Source organism: Notolepis coatsorum, assembly GCF_963971535.1.
Source record: "Notolepis coatsorum genome assembly, chromosome: 13".
Classification (NCBI taxonomy): Eukaryota; Metazoa; Chordata; class Actinopteri; order Aulopiformes; family Paralepididae; genus Notolepis; species Notolepis coatsorum.
Window position 1 is genome coordinate 35,862,630 of NC_140177.1, and position 20,365 is coordinate 35,882,994.

Here is a 20,365-nt window from a genome sequence, read left to right on the forward strand (position 1 = left end):
ACATGTCCGTGAGTTACAGGGCCTGTGCTGCAGACCGCTGTCATTGTAAAGGATAGGTGATGCAATGCAGTAGAGATCATTTGTTCTTCTGCTCTGCTCCCTACCAGTAGTGTATATTGGGTCAGAGCCTCCTCCTCGGGGAGTTTCAGAGCCTCCTCCTCAGAGAGTTTCAGAGCCTCCTCTGAGTTTCAGAGCCTCCTCCTCAGAGAGTCTTAGTCCAATTGTTACATGAACCTTTTTCAATTGTTTTACTCGCGTTGTGGTCTCTCTGGGATAATCGCTGTCTTCTCCTCTTACATAAAGAGCAGAATTGATGCGGTTTTTATTCCCAGGCTCGAGAGGCCATTGAAGCACAAGCACGTTTTCTTATTGGCCAAGAGACATGTCCGTGAGTTACAGGGCCTGTGCTGCAGACCGCTGTCATTGTAAAGGATAGGTGATGCAATGCAGTAGAGATAATTTGTTCTTCTGCTCTGCTCCCTACCAGTAGTGTATATTGGGTCAGAGCCTCCTCCTCAGGGAGTTTCAGAGCCTCCTCCTCAGGGAGTTTCAGAGTCTCCTGAGTTTCAGAACCTCCCTCTCAGTGAGAGAGCCTCCTCAGAGTTTCAGAGCCTCCTCCTCAGAGAGTCTTAGTCCAATTGTTACATGAACCTTTTTCAATTGTTTTACTCACGTTGTGGTCTCTCTGGGAAAATCGCTGTCTTCTCCTCTTACATAAGGAGCAGAATTGACGCGCTTGTTATTCCCAGGCTTGTCGTATGTGAGCCCGTGTCTGTGTCTCTAGACCGGCTCCCTGCTGCTCGTCCCAGATAGCAAGGGGAAACGTTGTGAGGCTCTTTCTTGTTAGAAATTCGCCGTCATTGTTCTCGGGTTCTTTGCGAGCATATACGCCATTTTATGAAATCAGCGTATGGTCTTACGAGACCGATCAGCGCTGGCCCAGGGTGTTTTTTCAATGATTGAATATGCTTTGTGGGTCCGGCGCGCCTTGGTTGCCCAACATCATAAAAACTGCGTTTTTTTATGCGGTCGGCTCGGACGGAGATTTTTGTCTCTACCGAGCACCAATGCACTAGCTTAGACTCGATGGCTCACGTACATCTCCGGGGGGAGATGACGGAGTAGATCAAAACATTGGCAGGGGGGTTTCACGCCCGTTGGGTGGGCCACCAGGAGCAGTGCGTTCGCATACTGACCGTCTTGGTGGCGCCCTCTGTGATGTTTTGGATCGACACACGTACCTACCCCCTCTTAGGACTGGAGGCGGCGGCGTGACTAGGGCACGGTCCTGGTCGCGCCGGACCGGATCAGTTTAACCCGTTGTCCGCCGGGGCGCAGACAGATTCTGGTACCCCGAAGGACTCTGTGCTTTTCCGGGGGGGAAATGCCAGGTCGGGCCGGACGTCACAGGGGTTGATGTCAGGAATGTGTGTGTCATATAGATGCCGCCACGAGTTGCCCTTAACAGTGGCATGCATTGGTCCATACTGTGTTGTACCTGTGTTGAGCTCCTTCCCAGCCCTTCCCAGAGACAGTCGCATTTCTCTCCTCTCCCCAGGCTCCTCAAGGCCGTTCCTACCGCCGCCTCTACTGCCTCCATGAAGCCCGACGCTGCTATGCTCTGTGCTTCGTGCCGGTTGCCGGACTATACTCAAATCAACTCTAAATGGATCTAATCAGTGGATTGCATATTTTCGTCAAGAAGCAGAATAAGGCTAACCCTCTCTTAGGGGTGGACGGTATGGTCTAAAATTTATATCACGGTATAATTTGAAGCATAGACGGTAACGGTATATATCACGGTATCAGTGTTTCCGTTAGAATATTTTTTTTTGCCTGATAGGCAGGCTATATAAAGAATGACATCCTCAAGGCATGTAGATTTATAATATTTTAACTTAAAACTAGGCTACTTTTGCGTATAAAGTCATTATATTCCAAATAAAATAAGTCCCGAGTCCGTGCTGCTCCCATTGCAAACAGCCGGGCTGGATGCTGGATTTTGCTAGAAGCATATGTAGCTGCAGAGCCGCAGAGCCAGCGGCGCTTTCAGGTCTGGTCACAGCTTTCAGCCGTTGGGTGGGGGGGCGCTGTTGAGCGGACCTGACCTGAAAGAGCCCCTGGCTCTGCGGCTCTGCAGCTGCATGCTATTCGCAAATCCACTGCTGCCCGCCGTCCTCCCGGCTCCCGCTGCAGCCGTCGTTATCATAACACTACACGCATATCATAATGTTTACAGCAAACTGTAGTTGATCACCAGGTATGTTTTATTAACGTAGAATAATTCATATAAGAAAAACGATAGGGACATCTCTTACCTTTCTCCACTGGTTAAAAATGCCAGGAACTGAAATTGAAACTTGCTGTGCGCCGCGGTGATATGCGTTTATTATGAAATGACAATTGCGTGTTGACACGCCCACTGCGCGAAGCCTCCTAAATAACTTTTTCCAGTTTGCACATATCTATTATCTATGACTAATTCTATCTATTTTTAGGGGCAAATGCGATTGAAATATTCGCGCTGTGGTTACATGACGTCATTGCTATTTTAGAGCTACTCTACCGGTTACACGGTATAGTCAAAATCCATACCGTAGAGCAAATTAATACCGTTTATACCGTATACCGTTTATACCGTCCACCCCTACCCTCTCTGCCTCTTGGGACATCATAATCGGGCTACCAACTTGAAGACGTGGTCATTTTTGGATTATCAAAGCTTTTGGACTGCAATAAGAAGATTTTGCATCCGTTTACCGTGCACAGGACCTACCAAAATGAACTGATTAAGACACTTGGACACTTGGACTAATGCATTCAGTCATTTGGATGGAGTTGTTAAAACTCACTCCACTCAAATCAATAGTTATATTTCACTCTACTCAAATCAAATTTAAAGTGACGTGGCTGGGAGAACTGGGAGAAATGTTGCCAGTCAGTTCAGCCAAAACAAATTCCTGGACCAAGGGCGAACCAGGGAGCTGCTGGAGTTGAAGGCCCTCTGGGAGATAAGAGTGGCAAGCGGCCCCCCCACCCCCAATCCCTATACCCAATCCCCCCTCCCGTACGAGTGCTGGAGGGGTGCCAAAGTGACTGTTTCATCGCCAAGACCCACCCCCTATGACGGCAACTGTAGTCACCTTCCAGCCCCACCCCCTCCGGTCCTAGCTGACGGCATTGTAGTCAAGAGTCAAGTCCGGAAAATCTCTCCGTCCTCCCTCCCCCCCCCACCACCCCCTCCGCTCGGGTTGCTCTGAGATACACAGACTCAAGGCTAGTTTAACATGTCTCAACAAATGCGCATGTTTGTATTAATTAATGATTGTGCCATTATTGCTATCAAATGTAAGGTTAAGGAAGTTCAGAGTATCTGGGAAGATACTCCAGTCCTTCTACTCGGGAGCTGTAGAGAGCATCTTGACTGGAAACATCACTGCCTGGTATGGAAACGGCACGGCACAGGACAAGAAGGCACTCCAGAGAGTGGTGCGCTCAGCCGAGCGTACCACGGGTATTGCACTACCACCCCTGCAGGTCCTATACAACAAGAGGTGCAAGTCAAGTCAAGAGTTTTATTTGTCACGGCATACAAGTATACAATGAAATGCGGGGGGTCTTGCCCGCAGCGATTGTGCATAATACAATAGTAATATATAATAAGAATCCAATAGAACGACATTGTGCAATAAAACAAGTAAACAAAATAGGGCATATCGGTATATGTACATGAGTTATTTACAGAGCATGGTAGGACATGCTAGGTCCTGTGGTAGTCCAATACACTGTTAGCTACGGATGAGGCACTGGGTCTTTATGTACACTGCTATATTATACAATCTCAAGTTATACTATACTATTCTTAAAGTGACCTTTCCTTTTGTAAAGTGACCATAAGTGTGAGCGTGTGCAGCATGAGTGTGTGTGTGCTCATGTTAAAGTGGCTGCTAGTGTGTGAGTGTGTACAGTGTGTGTGTTGTGTGTGTGTGCTCATGTGTGCTTGTGTGTGGAGAGTTCAGTGTTCAAGGCTCTGAGCCGAAGTCTCTCTGTCCTAGTTGCTGGTGTTTGCAGGCGTTTGCCTGACCGCAGCAGCTTGAACAGGCTGTTGTTGGGGTGGTGAGGGTCTTTCATTATTCTGCAGGCTCTGGACCCAGTGCCTTATCCCTAGCTAACAGTGTATTGCACTACCACAGGACCTAGCATGTCCTACCATGCTCTGTAAATAACTCATGTACATATACCGATATGCCCTACTTTACCTGTTTTATTGCACAATGTCGTTCTATTGGATTCTTATTATATATTACTAATAGGGATGCACCGAATGGGAAATTCTTGGCCGAAACCGATACCGAAAATAGGAAACAGTTGGCCGAAAACCGAAAGCCGAAAGGCCGAAAATGATTCATAGAATAGATTTTTTTTTACCAATGTTGTTCAGCTACCTGATTATGGAAAAATATATGATTATGGCTAAACTTAACTTAAATAATAAATAATCACTATTATGGGTCTTTTTGTATCACAAACGGTACTGTATTTGCAAATCTGGTATGTCATAAATGTATAGATGTAGCAGTACTGTCTATCTGTATGTCATGTATGTCATATATGTCCTGATGAATTGAAAATGGGGGACCCTGATGTAAACAAGACGAAAGTCTTTCTCTGGTCTGCATCCCCTTAACAATTGTGTGTATTGAGCTGTACTGTATTGTACCCATTCTGCAATCTGTTAATAAAGTTTTCAATCAATCAATCAATCAATCAGAGAGAAAGAGAGAGAGAGGCGGACATCTGTGCTCTACTGAGCACACCTTTCTAGTCCCCAGATGACTTTGGCACAGTAGACAGCGTCAATGTGAGAGAAACAATCCCTCCCCCTCTCGCTCTGAATAATATGCATATTAGATCACTCAGTGATATATATAGTAAATAAGGATAAAGTATGTTAAAGACGCATTTATTGGACTCGTTGCGCGCAGAGTTTACATACTGTAGAAACAGCGCGACTCCCGAGGAGATGCATTGCTCCCGAGTCCCAAGAGGAGTATCACGCAGGACAGACAGCGTCAATGTGAGAGAAACAATCCCTCCCCCTCTCGCTCTGAATAATATGCATATTAGATCACTCAAGTGATATATATAGTAAATAAGGATAAAGTATGTTAAAGACGCATTTATTGGACTTGTTGCGCGCGGAGTTTACATACTGTAGAAACAGCGCGACTCCCGAGGAGATGCATTGCTCCCGAGTCCCAAGAGGAGTATCACGCAGGACTGAAGAGCTCACAGCGCGCATGTAATGAATCCGCATTTTGATGACATCATCACAACAACACGCGTTAGGTTGCTTCTGTTTCGGTGATATATTTTCGGTGAAAAAACTCTTTCGGCCGAAAGCCGAAATGCCATTTTTGGCCATTTTCGGCCGAAAACTTTCGGTGGCCGAATTTTCGGTGCACCCCTAATTACTAATGTTATTACTATATTACTATTGTATTATGCACAATCGTTGCGGGCAAGACCCCCTGCATTGTATGCCGTGACAAATAAAACTCTTGACTTGACTTGACTAATGATTGTGAAATATTTCTGTAATGAGTTGTATGTGTATGTATCAAGCATCCTTGACTTACAGGGACAACGATGTAAATAAGTCATTGGCTTTTTCGTTCCTATCCTTGACTAAAGCAAATATGTGATGTAATAATCTGTATATGGTTTGTTGTCTAAATAAATACCTACCTACCTACCTACCTTTTTGCACGATGTTAAGGGGTTGGTCCTTCTCCATTTGTTTTCACCCCTCCCTCCCTGCTAAACCAGGGATGGGAGGGAGCTGTCGGGGAGGTTGCTTCTGTCAACTCCTCTATGCATCCCTGTGTAGGTCCCGGTCCTCCAGGCCCAGGTCGGGCCTTGCCCTCATTGACCTGTTGGCCTGGGTTAACCCTTTTTTTAAATCTGAAACGCTTGAACTGCATTGTATAGCCTGTGTATACGCACAGTTCTGTTTCTGGGGTTTCTTAGTGGGTTAAGGGAGCAACCACTCTCTGTTAATAAACATAGGGGGGTGGTTGTCTCTCCGGTGTGTTGGTAGCAGAGTCGACTCTCAGGTTGAGCCCGGGTCTGACCCCGGCTGCCCGAGAGTATGCCCCTGCATCTTTCATGACGTCTGCCAATTGTGTCAAACTCTTTCTCTGAACCTCAACCCCACAGGATTAATAAATTGGCAGGGTCAAGGTTCGTGGTCTGTTCGCTGGCGGGGTTGGCTAACTCCGACTCCGCGAGGTTCGTGGCCCCATGAGATTGTGACATGGTGCACAGCATACCGAAACACCCTTTCCGCCGGGATACTGTTCTTACAGTAAGTCCCTTAGGTGCCTGTCTAGTCCACAGTGCTCCGGGCGCAGGTCGAGTTCTACTCTTGGGACCTGTCGGCCTGGATTGAGGGATCAACGTCCTTGGAGGGTTCTCTCCCCGGCTCGCCGGCTGGCCCCACGATATTGTGGGCGGGAAGCCTCCTTGGGAGCACTTCGGAGCGGCGTGCCAAGGGGAGAAGGGCTTTCACCTGGTTTAGGCCCTTTTTTTCAGGGGGTCCTAGCCCCGGGATGTGGCCTGGGGCTGGGACCTCCTCCGCGCCCCGCTGCTACGGCCTTGCCACAGTTTTTTTTTTTTTTTTTTTTTTTTTAAACCCCGACCCCGCGATGTCGGGGGCTGTGACGGGGGCTTTTTGCTCACGTCCGTTCCCTTGTGGCGTGTGGGATGTGCGTCTGAGTAGTCGCGGGCCCTTCTAAACAAAGGTAAGTCCCACGGTCTGCTCACCCTGTGAGTTGAGGGGCTAAACCCTCTTCGCACAGTCGGGTCCGATCTCCCTCCCGTCCCTCGCTAGGGGGGGCGGGGGGGCCCGGATCCTCCCCGGTATTCTGATGGTTCCAAAAAGAAAAATTCGAAGGTCAGCCCTACCCCACGGTCTTCCGTTTCGGTGGTGAAAGACTGGGGAAGGAGCTGATAGTATGGCCATGACCCCGCTTATATAGGAGCGGATGTGGGAGTGGTCAGGCAGGTGGGCAGGTGCGTACACGTGGTGAAAAGTTTTCATGATAGAATATGATTAAAGGGATAGTTCCAATAGAGCAAAGCGCTCGCTATTACTCATATAACTAGGGTTATAGGATAACCTTCGTTATGTTATGTGATGTTATGTGTTATGTTATCTTCCTAACACAGTCTCAGGCCTTGGCTTCAGTCGTTATGTTATGCTATGTGTTGTTATGTTATCTTCTTAACACAGTCTCAGGCCTTGGCTTCAGTCGTGAGGTTCCAGCGTTCCAGGCGACTCCTGGGCGTGTGCTATATCGTTGTCAAGGTAACCAAGATCCAACAATAGAGACTACTTAGATATTCAGTGTCAATTCTTGTTTTCATTGACCTACTATTTGCTACAGTCTTAGTTGAAGCTTAGCTACTGATGTACCACAACAACCAAAGTGTTTTCTTTATGTGACAGGTTTCCTTGTTGGTTGTCATGGAGATAGGCGTGTTCCCTCTCATCTGTGGTTGGTGGCTGGACATCTGCTCCCTGGTATGTTGCTAATAACAATAATAATAATAATAATAATTAATAATTAATAATAATAATAATGGTAATAATAATGATAGTAATAATAACAATAGTAGTAATAATGATAATAGTAATAATAATAATAATAATAATAATAATAATAATAATAATAATAATAATAATAACAATAGTAGGAATAATAGTAGTAGTAATAATAATAATATAAATAATACAATTTCTGTAGCACTTAAGTGCTTAACACTTTGGCCGCTGGAGCGATATGCGTGATGTGTTGTTAAAAGGCAGATGCTCTAAAGTATAGGAATACGTGGCAGTGTTTGCAGGGCTATAATTGTATTCTATATTATAGCTATGGATACAAAACTATGGCCCATTTGACATCACCTATCTATCGTTCAATATGAGAAATAGAAATAATTTTTTCATCCATACATTCCCGTTTTATACCGTGGTGAATATGACTATAGTTTTAGAATAATCCTGTATAATCCCAGAAAACGACGCTATGCAGCAATTCACTAAAAACGTTGTCATTTCTCGCCTGTACACGCTACTATTTTGAAATCACATCTATATTATCGGTATTATGTTTCATCATGAATGCATGAAAGGGGGGGGGGGGGTAGTTTTTTGATGCTTTGATCGTCACCACGGCACACGTTGTGGAGTAACGTTACACACATATATTGTGATCGAAGTGAAATCATGGTTGGATCACAGCAGGATTGATACCATATAGGCCTTACCTTCACTAGGATGTACCCCAAAAAGAATATTCCAATTATCTGATTGCGAGTCCCAGTATTGGTGTCAATCGTGTCGCCAACATAATCCGCCACACATCATGGACCGGGAGTAATTCACGCCTCTCAATCTGATCGGGACAACCGCCCCCCTTGCCCGACCAATAGAAATCCGACCGGAGACCTCTGATCGACCCACAGACCAAGATATCATGTTTCAAAGGGTGCTCGATACTGCCACCTGGGTGGATGCGGCTGGTATTGCACATTGGCATTCTCAAAATTATTCCGCATGTTAACCCAAATGTCCGTGTGCCTGTAATGATGAAAACAGGACTATACTCAGGTCTGGCGCTGAACGTTCGGCGAGTTAACCCGACTATCATCGGGTATGGCGTCCAAAGTGTTAAAGGGACAGTTCACCTAAAATAAACAACAACAACACCCAAGGCTAGATCCACAAAGAGTGGATTGCACGGTGCTAGTTGCACCCTACTTACAATTCATTATAAATTGAAAATGGGGGACCCTGGTGTAAACAAGACGAAAGTCTTTCTCTGGTCTGCATCCCCTTAACAATTGTGTGTATTGAGCCTTACTGTATTCTACCCATTCTACAATCTGTTAATAAAAGTTTCAATCAATCAAATCCATTCTTTGTGGATCTAGCCCCCAGAGTGTTATTTATCCACCCAGAGAGTTTTGGTGTGATTCGCCTAGTTTTGGAGATATCTAAATACACTGCATTTATATAGGGGTGACAGTGGCTCAGGAGGTAGAGCAGTCGTCTGGTAATCTGAAGGTTCCCAGTTCAATTCCGGCTCCTAACTGCTCCCGATGAGCAGGTCGGCACCTTGCATGGTGGCCTCCGCCGTCTGTGTGTGAATGTGTGAGTTAAAGGGGAACTATTTGACTTTCTTTCACTATTTGGGCACTTTTACACAATTCCTGTGAGTTTATGGAACACCTCTGTAATTATAATTTTTTTTAATTCATTGTTTTGTATTTCTAATCAAGTCCTCAAAAACAGCATTTTTCTACCTCAAGATCTCGAGCCGTTTTGAGGCTGGGCTCCTAAACCACTGTGTGGCCTGGTGGCATCTGCCACATTATCATGCAGCTGAGTCTCTCTGACATCACAGATCAGCACATTTTCAGATGACTCAGTTCAGTGAGGGTGAATATTGTGAGAGGAGAATTGGAAGAATGCGCCAATATGAGAATTAGAGACATAGATCATATTAATATAAGTCCACATAGCTAGGAAACGATGCTAAACACTGAAAGAGGCCATTTATAAGATAGTTCCCCTTTAATGGGTGAATGTGAAGCATAAGTTGTAAAGAGCTTTTGATAAAATAACTATATACATGTCCCTCATCATCCATTTAGATGTCTGCCCTCACTCCAATACAGTGGAGCCGGATGGCACTGGGTTTGTTGCTCAAAGGACCAAAAAGTACATTTTAAAAACTCAAAAGCAATGAAATCATGACATGGTTACTCAAGATTACAGTTTAATTTAGGAACAGAGAACAGGGTTTTATATCTATGTGTCCATTAGGAGATGTTTGATGCCACCACGGAGAACAGAGTTTTATGTGTATTTCTGTTCTCTATGTGTCCATTAGGAGATGTTTGATGCCACCACGAAGGACGGAGAACAGAGTTTTATGTGTATTTCTGTTCTCTGTGTCCATTAGGAGATGTTTGATGCCACCATGAAGGACAGAGAACAGAGTTTTAACTCTGCTCCTGGAACCACCATGTTCCTCCACTGGCTGGTGGGAATGGTCTACGTCTTCTACTTCGCCTCCTTCATCCTGCTGCTCAGAGAGGTAGGACCCTGCATCAGGGCCAGAGGGTGTTCAGAGAGGTAGGACCAGGACCCTGCAGCAGGGTCAGAGGCTCAGAGAGGTAGGACCCTGTTGCAGGGCCAGAGGCTCAGAGAGGTAGGACCAGGACCAGGACCCTGCAGCAGGGCCAGAGGCTGTGGGTCTTTGGGACACGTAACCAAAGACTTCAAAATTGCGATAGTAACCCCCCTGCACAAAAAGGGCAGCAAATTAGACCCAGGCAACTACCGCCCTGTTTCTATTCTTACCTCTATCTCGAAAGTCATGGAAAAAATAGTATATGAACAGGTCGAAAAGTACCTTGCGGAAAAAAAATCTACCGTAATCTACGAATTCCAATCTGGCTTCAGAACATTCCACTCCACTGACACATGCCTTCTCTATTTGAACGACCACATCAAACAAGAGGTGGACGCGGGCAAATACTGCAGCATGGTCATACTGGACCTACAAATGGCCCTCGACACCTTGAGGGGAGAGAACAGATAGTGGAGGTAAACGGTACCCTACCCCCCCCCCCCCCCCCCCAGTGAGCTGTGGTGTTCCACAAGGAAGCATACTAGGTCCGCTACTGTTCCTAATTAATTTATTTATAAATGACATGTCGTCAGCTTGTGACTGCAACTTGTTCCTGTTCGCGGACGACTCAGCCCTGCTGGTCTCTGACAAGTTACAGGTTGAAAAAACCCTCAGCTCGGAACTAGGCAAAATCTGCACCTGGCTCGCTGATAACAAACTATCATTACACCTGGCTAAAACGGAGTCCATTCTCTTCGATTCAAATAACAAACTCAGCGAGACCGACGGCTTATCAGTTACAGTGGGTGACAATATTGTCACAAGGAAAGATGAAATTACATACCTAGGTTCCATCCTAGAGGCAAATCTTTCCTGTGACAAAATGGCATTCAATGTAATAAAAAAAAGTCAACCAAGAACTAGATTCTTGTACCGGATCTCCTCTCTGGTAAACAAGAATACCCTGAAGACTCTGGCAGAGCACTCATCACAAAACAAACTGGTCAGACTACTGCTTGACCTTACTCCTAGAACCCACCTCACCCCTGCCCACTTTGACAACCTAGGATGGCTTAGAGTAGACGACAGAGTACAGCAACTTGCAATGGGCCTGGTCTACAAGATACACTACACGACTAAGGTACCCATGTACATGTCAAAATACTTCCCAAAGGTCAGTGAATACCATGACCACAACACCAGAGGGAGCTCCACAAATCATGTGAAACCCAGATTCGGCTCAAACAAGGGACAAAACATGTTTCGCAATTATGCCACATCAATGTGGAACGCCCTACCAAAAGCTGTAAAGGAATGTGAATCACTACCCACTTTCAAAACCACTCTCAAAGAGCACCTACGAGAGACTGCAATTCGAAACTGGCCCCTGTAAATGTCCTAACCCAACCCCCTCCAATGTACAGTAAATGTCCTAACCCAATAATACACGAGACCCCCTTCTTGGGACCAAGTAAGGTTTCGTGGATAATCCAATGTACAGTTACTTTGATTGGATGTCGTTGTTATAGCTCCTGCTATAATAAGAATAAGAAGGCGGCCGCCTATTGATCCTTTAACGACATACCAGTTTGGTGTAATATGCCTGTGCTTATCTGTTCATAATTCATGTACATAATTGTTATTATATTATGTATTTAATGTGTGTGTGTGTGTGTGTGTATACATAGGTGCTGAGGCCAGGCGTGCTGTGGTTCCTGAGGAACCTCAACGATCCAGACTTCAACCCAGTCCAGGAGATGATCCACCTCCCCGTCTACAGACACCTGCGTCGGTTCATCCTCTCTGTGGTCAGTCACATAGAGCAGTTCTCTCTTCTCTCTGCAGTCAGTCACATAGACAAGTTCTCTCTGTCTTCAGTCACATAGACAAGTTCTCTCTCCTCTCTGTCGTCAGTCACATAGAGCAGTTCTCTCTCCTCTGCAGTCAGTCACATAGAGCAGTTCTCTCTGCAGTCAGTCACATAGAGCAGTTCTCTCTCCTCTCTGCGGTCAGTCACATAGAGCAGTTCTCTCTGCGGTCAGTCACATAGAGCAGTTCTCTCTCTGCAGTCAGTCACATTGAGCAGTTCTCTCTGCGGTCAGTCACATAGAGCAGTTCTCTCTCCTCTCTGCGGTCAGTCACATAGAGCAGTTCTCTCTCCTCTCTGTGGTCAGTCACATAGAGCAGTTCTCTCCTCTCTGGTCAGTCACATAGAGCAGTTCTCTCTCCTCTCTGTGGTCAGTCACATAGAGCAGTTCTCTCTCCTCTCTGCAGTCAGTCACATAGAACAGTTCTCTCTCCTCTGCAGTCAGTCACATAGAGCAGTTCTCTCTCCTCTGCAGTCAGTCACAGAGCAGTTCTCTCTCCTCCCTGCGGTCTGTCACAGAGCAGTTCTATCCTCCCTGCAGTCAGTCACATAGAGCAGTTCTCTCTCCTCTCTGCGGTCAGTCACATAGAGCAGTTATCTCTGCGGTCAGTCACATAGAGCAGTTCTCTCTCCTCTCTGTCGTCAGTCACATAGAGCAGTTCTCTCTCCTCTGCAGTCAGTCACATAGAGCAGTTCTCTCTGCGGTCAGTCACATAGAGCAGTTCTCTCTGCGGTCAGTCACATAGAGCAGTTCTCTCTCCTCTCTGCAGTCAGTCACATAGAGCAGTTCTCTCTCCTCTCTGCGGTCAGTCACATAGAGCAGTTCTCTCTGCGGTCAGTCACATAGAGCAGTTCTCTCCTCCCTGTGGTTGGTCACATAGAGCAGTTCTCTCTCCTCTCTGCGGTCAGTCACATAGAGCAGTTCTCTCTCTCTGCGGTCAGTCATATAGAGAAGTTCTCTCTGCGGTCAGTCACAGAGAAGTTCTCTCTCCTCTGTGGTCAGTCACATAGAGCAGTTCTCTCCTCCCTGTGGTTGGTCACAGAGCAGTTCTCTCTCCTCTCTGCAGTCAGTCACAGAGCAGTTCTCCTTGCGGTCAGTCACATAGAGCAGTTCTCTCCTCCCTGCGGTCAGTCACACAGAGCAGTTCTCTCTCCTCTCTGCAGTCAGTCACAGAGCAGTTCTCCTTGCGGTCAGTCACATAGAGCAGTTCTCTCTCCTCTCTGTGGTCAGTCACATAGAGCAGTTCTCTCTCCTCTCTGCGGTCAGTCACATAGAGCAGTTCTCTCTCCTCCCTGCAGTCAGTCACATAGAGCAGTTCTCTCCTCCCTGCGGTCAGTCACATAGAGCAGTTCTCTCTCCTCTCTGTGGTCAGTCACATAGAGCAGTTCTCTCTCCTCTCTGCGGTCAGTCACATAGAGCAGTTCTCTCCTCTCTGTGGTCAGTCACATAGAGCAGTTCTCTCTCCTCTCTGCGGTCAGTCACATAGAGCAGTTCTCTCTCCTCTCTGCGGTCAGTCACATAGAGCAGTTCTCTCTCCTCTCTGCGGTCAGTCACATAGAGCAGTTCTCTCTCCTCTGCAGTCAGTCACATAGAGCAGTTCTCTCTGCGGTCAGTCACATAGAGCAGTTCTCTCTCCTCTGCAGTCAGTCACATAGAGCAGTTCTCTCTGCGGTCAGTCACATAGAGCAGTTCTCTCTGCGGTCAGTCACATAGAGCAGTTCTCTCTCCTCTCTGCGGTCAGTCACATAGAGCAGTTCTCTCTGCGGTCAGTCACATAGAGCAGTTCTCTCTGCGGTCAGTCACATAGAGCAGTTCTCTCTCCTCTCTGCGGTCAGTCACATAGAGCAGTTCTCTCTCCTCTCTGTGGTCAGTCACATAGAGCAGTTCTCTCTCCTCTCTGCGGTCAGTCACATAGAGCAGTTCTCGCTGTGGTCAGTCACATAGAGCAGTTCTCTCTCCTCTCTGCGGTCAGTCACATAGAGCAGTTCTCTCTCCTCTCTGCGGTCAGTCACAGAGCAGTTCTCTCTGTGGTCAGTCACATGGAGCAGTTCTCTCACCCCCATTTCTGGACACATCAAGAGGTTCTTTGGTTGGTTTTATTTAATTATATTGGTTGATTGATTTATTACTTTCCCAACAACAGCTTAAAAAAGTGTTTTTTCCTGAGATACCAAAAAACGAATAAATAGATAAAGGTTTGTTTGAGAGGTTTAACAGTATGGGTGAGCATAGTGTTTATTGGTCTCTATTTAGCATGATTCTAGATTGAACCTTCTTATGTGTCTGTCTCTCTCTATCTCTCTGTCTATCTCTCTCTCTGTCCCTATCTTTCTATCTGTCTCTCTTTGTGTCTCTGTCTCTCTCTGTGTCTGTCTCTTTCTCTCTCTATGTCACTTTATCTCTCTCTCTCTCTCTCTCTCTCTCTCTCTCTCTCTCTCTCTCTCTCTCTCTCTCTCTCTCTCTCTCTCTCTCTCTCTCTCTCTCTAGGTGGTGTTTGGTTCTATAGTTCTATTGATGTTGTTGTTTCCCATCAAGATCACCAAGCTGTTCCTACCTGTTTTCCTGCCCTACAAGGTCATGTTGTACAGGTAATGTTATAACTACCCTACAGTGTCATGTTGTACAGGTAATAATATTATAATACTGTTATAACTACAGTTCTGTATCATTAGGGGATCCGCTCGGCATCACTCATGCACTCCCTCGCGTACGCGTACAACATGACACTGTAGGGTAGTTATAACATTAGTAACGTTAGGTTATGACTATAACCAAGTTCTGTTAATTAGGGGTGACGCTCTGCATCACTCATGCACTCCCTCGCGTACGTGCACGCGCACTGAATAAATTCCACAAATGTACCTTTAATACCAGTATTCGTCTGACCACACCCCTCGTTAGCTTACCTTCATAAGCAGGTGTGTGGTCACCTGCTCTCCTCCTTCTCGCTTTCACCACAAGGAAGTGCCTCGGTAGTACCCCACTTGACGTGTTGTTAGTTGAAAAGAGTTGTGACAAGTTTACATTGTCCTTAGTTTTTTCTTCTCTCATATCTGTTAAAAGGAAAAAGCTAAGTCATAATGTCTTCTTCGGAGAGTAGACCTACTCTTCACCAGCGGTTCTCCATTCCCGCCTCCGTCGTGCGTTTTGGTGCGGGGCTGCTGCCACTTTCGTGGTTGCCGACCCAGCCCAGGAGGCAGCCGATGGGTAGTTTGCCTCTCCGAGGAGCCGAGGCATCGGTGCCGTCGCTCCGGCGATGGCCTGATCTCGACTCTGGTTCCTCTGGTTCCAGGGAATCGTCCGTTGTTGAACGGGCGGTTGTTTTGGGTCCGGAGGATTTGCAACGCAAACTTTTCGCGTCTGCCCGTTCACGTCGCAAGATGGTGGCATGCAGGCGCGAACGGCCTGGGTTTGGGGAATTGCTGGAGACCAGCGAGGATGCGTCCGGCTCTGGATTTCCGATGGAAACTGAGGACTTCATGGAAGAGTCGGACGGATTCTTGTTTGAAGGTCCTGTGGAGGCGAGTATCCCTCCTATCCAGGAAACACCGGAGGGGGGAGAAATGGCTCCTTGGGACGCCTTGTTCGAAGATGTCGAGGAACCACCTCGGCCTCATCAGCAGGATGCCCTGCTATCAGCCACATCAGACTGTGGCTCCTCAATGAGTCGAAGCCTGCTGCATGTGAGGGATGCGGGTTCGGTGGAGGAAGGTCAGCAGGGGGAACTGCAGGCTTTGTTTCCCGAGCTCATGGCGGTAGCCGCCGCTGCAAACGGCGTGCCGCTGCCATTGCCTGCTCCTGTCCCTGACGATCTCATAGGTCATCTCTGGCAGCGTCGCCCGGTGAGAGGGGTGGATGTTGTCTACCCATTTTTCCCCTCAATGGGGGCCTATGTTCGTCAGGGTCAGGGGGTGTCTCACATCATGGGACTTACCCCCGCCTACGTACCAGTTACGCGGGTGTCGGGGTTGGTCGAAGGTATGAGAGAGGGCGTGCCACGGCTTGATAGTCCGATGGCCGCTCTCCTCTGTCCGGATGTGGTGTGGGAACCATTATGCAAGCCGGTTCTCCATGGAAGATCGGCTAGGCGATTGGCATATTGGGGTGACCAGTCATTTATCCCCTCTCCTCTACACCCTCCCCGGCCCCTTATGATTGTGTTTTGTGCCATGTAAAATAAAAAAGTTCCCCGATATAAGGGGAACTATGTTTTTGGCCAAACAAACTGTGTGTTTCTTCAACAAATCATATGATGGGGTTGCGTAAATATGAATCTGCACTATTACGTTGAGAGATGAGTCATGTTGTGTTACGAGGTTAAGCAAGGTCTGCAAGCATACACTCAGTCGTAGGAGGTTCTATTAGCCTGACGCTCCACATGCAGGTAGAAACTGGTGGTATTCCATTGCTTAAACAAAGTATATGTGTTCCACAAGCTGTTGTGTTAGTTGCAGTAATACTCGTACACACACGTTCCACGGCCTAGCCGTTACTCTCGGTCAGCGTTTGCTATGTACGACATAGTCAACGGGTGTAGGATTCACACACATACGACTTGTTTTGTTGTAAATCCTGTTCACATTTTGTGGGTAGCGGGCATTGTATTAGCTTGCGCTATACATTAGCATTCTACCGGAGGTTTCAAAATGCTACAGTTGTTATTGTGTGTAGGGAAAGAAGGGTTTTTTGTGAGGGGGTGTCGAATAAACCCCTCCTTCCCACTTGGTTGGTTTAGGAGATTTTATCTCATTCTGCTGAGCCAGTCAGGGCCGAGCCGTTAGAACGTCTTGGCAGGGAGGGGGGGGGGGGGGGGTTGTCCTGCCGACTCCTATTACAAACAGGAGCCGTGTGCAGGGTTTCCCCCGTCATAGCAATGTTGCTATGGCGACGCCTTCCGTGAGTTAAAGAGTGTTAAGGTGTCGAGTTAGAGCGTAGGGCTTACGGGTCTGCTACGCTCGATTTATGTGGATTAAGTCAGTTGGTCACGTGACTCACAGTTGACATGTCTTTTTCATGACTACGACTCATGTGGGAAGGTTTCTGGGAAGGTCCGGTCTTTACTCTTTGACTAAAGGAGTGACTGGATGTAAAAACATATAAACGTTTTTTTACTCCCAGCTGTGCAGTTGGGTTCATACGGGTGATGCTTCTTCTTTATTATTATAAAGAGTTGGATGAATCTATATGAATTGGAAATGGGGGACCCTGATGGAAACAAGACTAACGTCTTTCTCAGGTCTGCATCCCCTTAACAATTGTGTGTATTGAGCCGTACTGTATTGTACCCATTCTGCAATCTGTTGGATAAAGTTTTCATTCATTCATTCATGGAGTTGGTTGCATCCCGCCCCTCTTGTCGTTCCCCTGGGCGCCTTGGGGATTCAATAAGATGGTCTACATAGCCTATTATTGATGTGGATATGCCCGACGCACACATAGTGCTAGCTCAGGATGTTCTGCTGGACATTAGGAAACTGACTGGCGCGCCTTGGTTGCTTGGGGTTAAAACAGCGTTTTTATAAAGCAATTGGGATGGGGGTTTTCCTCTTCCGACGACCTGTGTGGTTGTCGACGGGGTCTCGTTCATATCAGGGGATGATAACGGAATGGATCTGAACATATGTAGAAGGGTCTCACGCCCTGGGGGTGGGCCACCGGGCGCGGTTCGCACCGAACGTCTGAGTGGCGCCTTCTTTTTATGTTTAAGATCAACACGCATATCTGCCCCTTCTCCTGGAGTTGGCATGTCGGCGTGGTTAGGGCACGGGACTGGTTCTGGTCACGCTGGTCCGGATCAGTTAAACCCGTTGTCCGCCGGGGATGCAGATCTGCTGTTCTGGTACCCTGAGGGACTTGGGCTTTTTTCAGGGGGAAAAATGCTAGGTCGGTCCGGGTGTCGCAGGGTTAAGCGCTATGGAACCCTTGTTGGGTGCATTGTATTCTACACTGTCATAATGGCTTACGGCCGTGCCAACCTGTACACGCCCGATCTCGGCGGATCTCGGCCGCCACGCAGGTTGGTCTTGGTTAGTACTTGGTTGGGTGACCTCCTGGGAATACCAAGTACGGGGTGTTGGGGCTGGTTTTCCATTCTTGCGCTCTTCTCTTACGCATGGCGAAGAGGGGCCTGTTGGAGTGGTCTTTGACCTCCTCGGGGGACCCTGTGCTCCCCGTATCACCGGGCCCGGTCCGAAGTAATGTTTTCGTTGACCCGTAGGCCCGGGATAACCCTGTTGGAAACTGGAACACGGGTACTACGGCAGTGCCGCAGGTATGTTTTGGAGTTTTTTCCTGGGGGGTTATGGGACCAACCACCGCATAGGGTAACGACTAGGTGGTTGGTTATCTGGTGTGTTGGAGCAGTGTCAACTCCCGGGTTAACCGGTTGAGGGTGCCCCTGCACGTTCATGACGTCTGCCAATCGTGTCAGCCTTCTCTGCCTCAACCCCTCTGGGTGGGGGTTTTTAAATGGAGGCTTGGTCATGCAACAACGCCAGCATGCGCCCCTTATGCCGGGGCGGCTGTGTTCAGCTGTCCCCTCTGGCGCCTGTCTCGTCCGCAGTCTCCAGGCTCGGGTTAACAGCCTGTTGCCTGGTTTTTCCCCGGTGCGCTGCCTGCTTCCGTTGGTTAACCTTTTTGTGTGCTTACGGCCATGCTGACTGCCTGTTCTGCAGGGTCAGTGTGCCAGGTGGTGTACTATTGGGGGGACAGGGCCCGCTCGGCTGAGGGGCCTTTGTTCGAATACGCTGGCGATGTGGGGGGCGGGGTCACTAAGTGCCCACCTGGTGGGGTCTTGATGCTGGCATCATGGACTTCTCCGGGCCCCCGTTCCAGGGGGTCCAGTCCCTTTGGTAGGTCTGGGCCTTCCTTCGCGCTCCGCTGCTACGGCCTTGCCACGGGGTTGGGTTTGCCCTTGACCCCGTGTTTCTGGGGGCAGTAACGAGGTTGTTCCCTCCGTTCGTTCCCGGGTGGCATGCGGGTTGTGCGTGTGTGTAGTCGTGGGGTCAGGCCACGGCTGCTCACCCTGTGCGTTGAGTTGCTTGAGTGCCTCTTCGCACGGTCGGGTCCGTCGCCCTCCCGGGAAACCTCTAATAGGGGGGGTACCCTCCATTAGGGGGGGTCGGGGGGGCTCGGCCCTCCCTGTTCTGATGGTTGTGGGGGGCCTTCAGCGGGGTGTATTTGTCGGCCGGTGGCTCCGCTCGGCCTCCCTATGTGCATGAGTGATGCCGAGCGGATCCCCTAATGATACAGAACGTTAGGTTATGACTATAACCAAGTTCTGTTAATTAGGGGTGACGCTCGGCATCCGACACCGCTGCAGCCCTTGACCTCACCTTGTGGTGAAAGCTTGGGAAGGAGGAGAGCAGGTGACCACACACCTGCTTATGAAGGTAAGCTAACGAGGGGTGTGGTCAGACGAATACTGGTATTAAAGGTACATTTGTGGAATTTATTCAGTGCGCGTGCACGTACGCGAGGGAGTGCATGAGTGATGCAGAGCGTCACCCCTAATTAACAGAACTTGGTTATAGTCATAACCTAACGTTACTAATGTTATAACTACCCTACAGTGTCATGTTGTACAGGTAATAATATTATAATACTGTTATAACTACAGTTACTAATGTTATAACTACCGTAATTTTCACACTATAAGCCGCACCTGAATATAAGCCGCAGCAGCTAAATTGAATGATGTGTACATATATAAGCCGCACTGGACTATAAGCCGCAGGTGTTTTAATGTTTAATTACCATATGTAATTAGCATTGGGACACAATACTGTCTGACAAATAACAAGAATTAATTCATTTACAAGTTGTATTAAGTTTAGCAAATAAGGGAACAGATAAATAACATTTCAATGCAGTCAAAAAAGCAATATTTAGATTTTTACAATTCCGGTTTGGTCACGTCGAGTCACATATAAGCCGCACCGTTATATAAGCCGCAGGGTCGAAAAATGGGGGAAAAAGGCGCGACTTATAGTCCGAAAATTACGGTACCCTACAGTGTCATGTTGTACAGGTAATAATGTTATAATACGGTTATAACTAGTTTAACTACAGTTACTAATGTTATAACTACTCTACAATGTCATGTTGTACAGGTAATAATGTTATAATATGGTTACTTTTTTTGATCAAATGTTTTTTATTTTCTCTTTTTACATGAAACAAGACAAACAATACAGTAACAGTAATAATCAACAATAACTCACTGGACAATAACAGAAATAATAATAACAATAATGACAGTCCGGTGATTAAATCAGAATGAAAATAGACTAAAAG

The 20,365-nt window shown here is 47.4% G+C and overlaps 1 protein-coding gene across 1 annotated transcript in view; it reads left to right on the forward strand.

Annotated features, from left to right (window-relative positions):
* Window positions 1-20,365, forward strand: part of LOC311239701 (E3 ubiquitin-protein ligase MARCHF6-like) — a 73,232-nt gene that overhangs the window by 29,387 nt on the left and 23,480 nt on the right. The window contains exons 13-17 of the mRNA XM_084328110.1: window positions 7,301-7,369; window positions 7,511-7,585; window positions 10,032-10,166; window positions 11,891-12,010; window positions 14,558-14,658. Of these exons, the coding sequence (XP_084184236.1) occupies window positions 7,301-7,369; window positions 7,511-7,585; window positions 10,032-10,166; window positions 11,891-12,010; window positions 14,558-14,658 (500 nt within the window). The remainder of the gene's footprint in view (window positions 1-7,300; window positions 7,370-7,510; window positions 7,586-10,031; window positions 10,167-11,890; window positions 12,011-14,557; window positions 14,659-20,365) is intronic.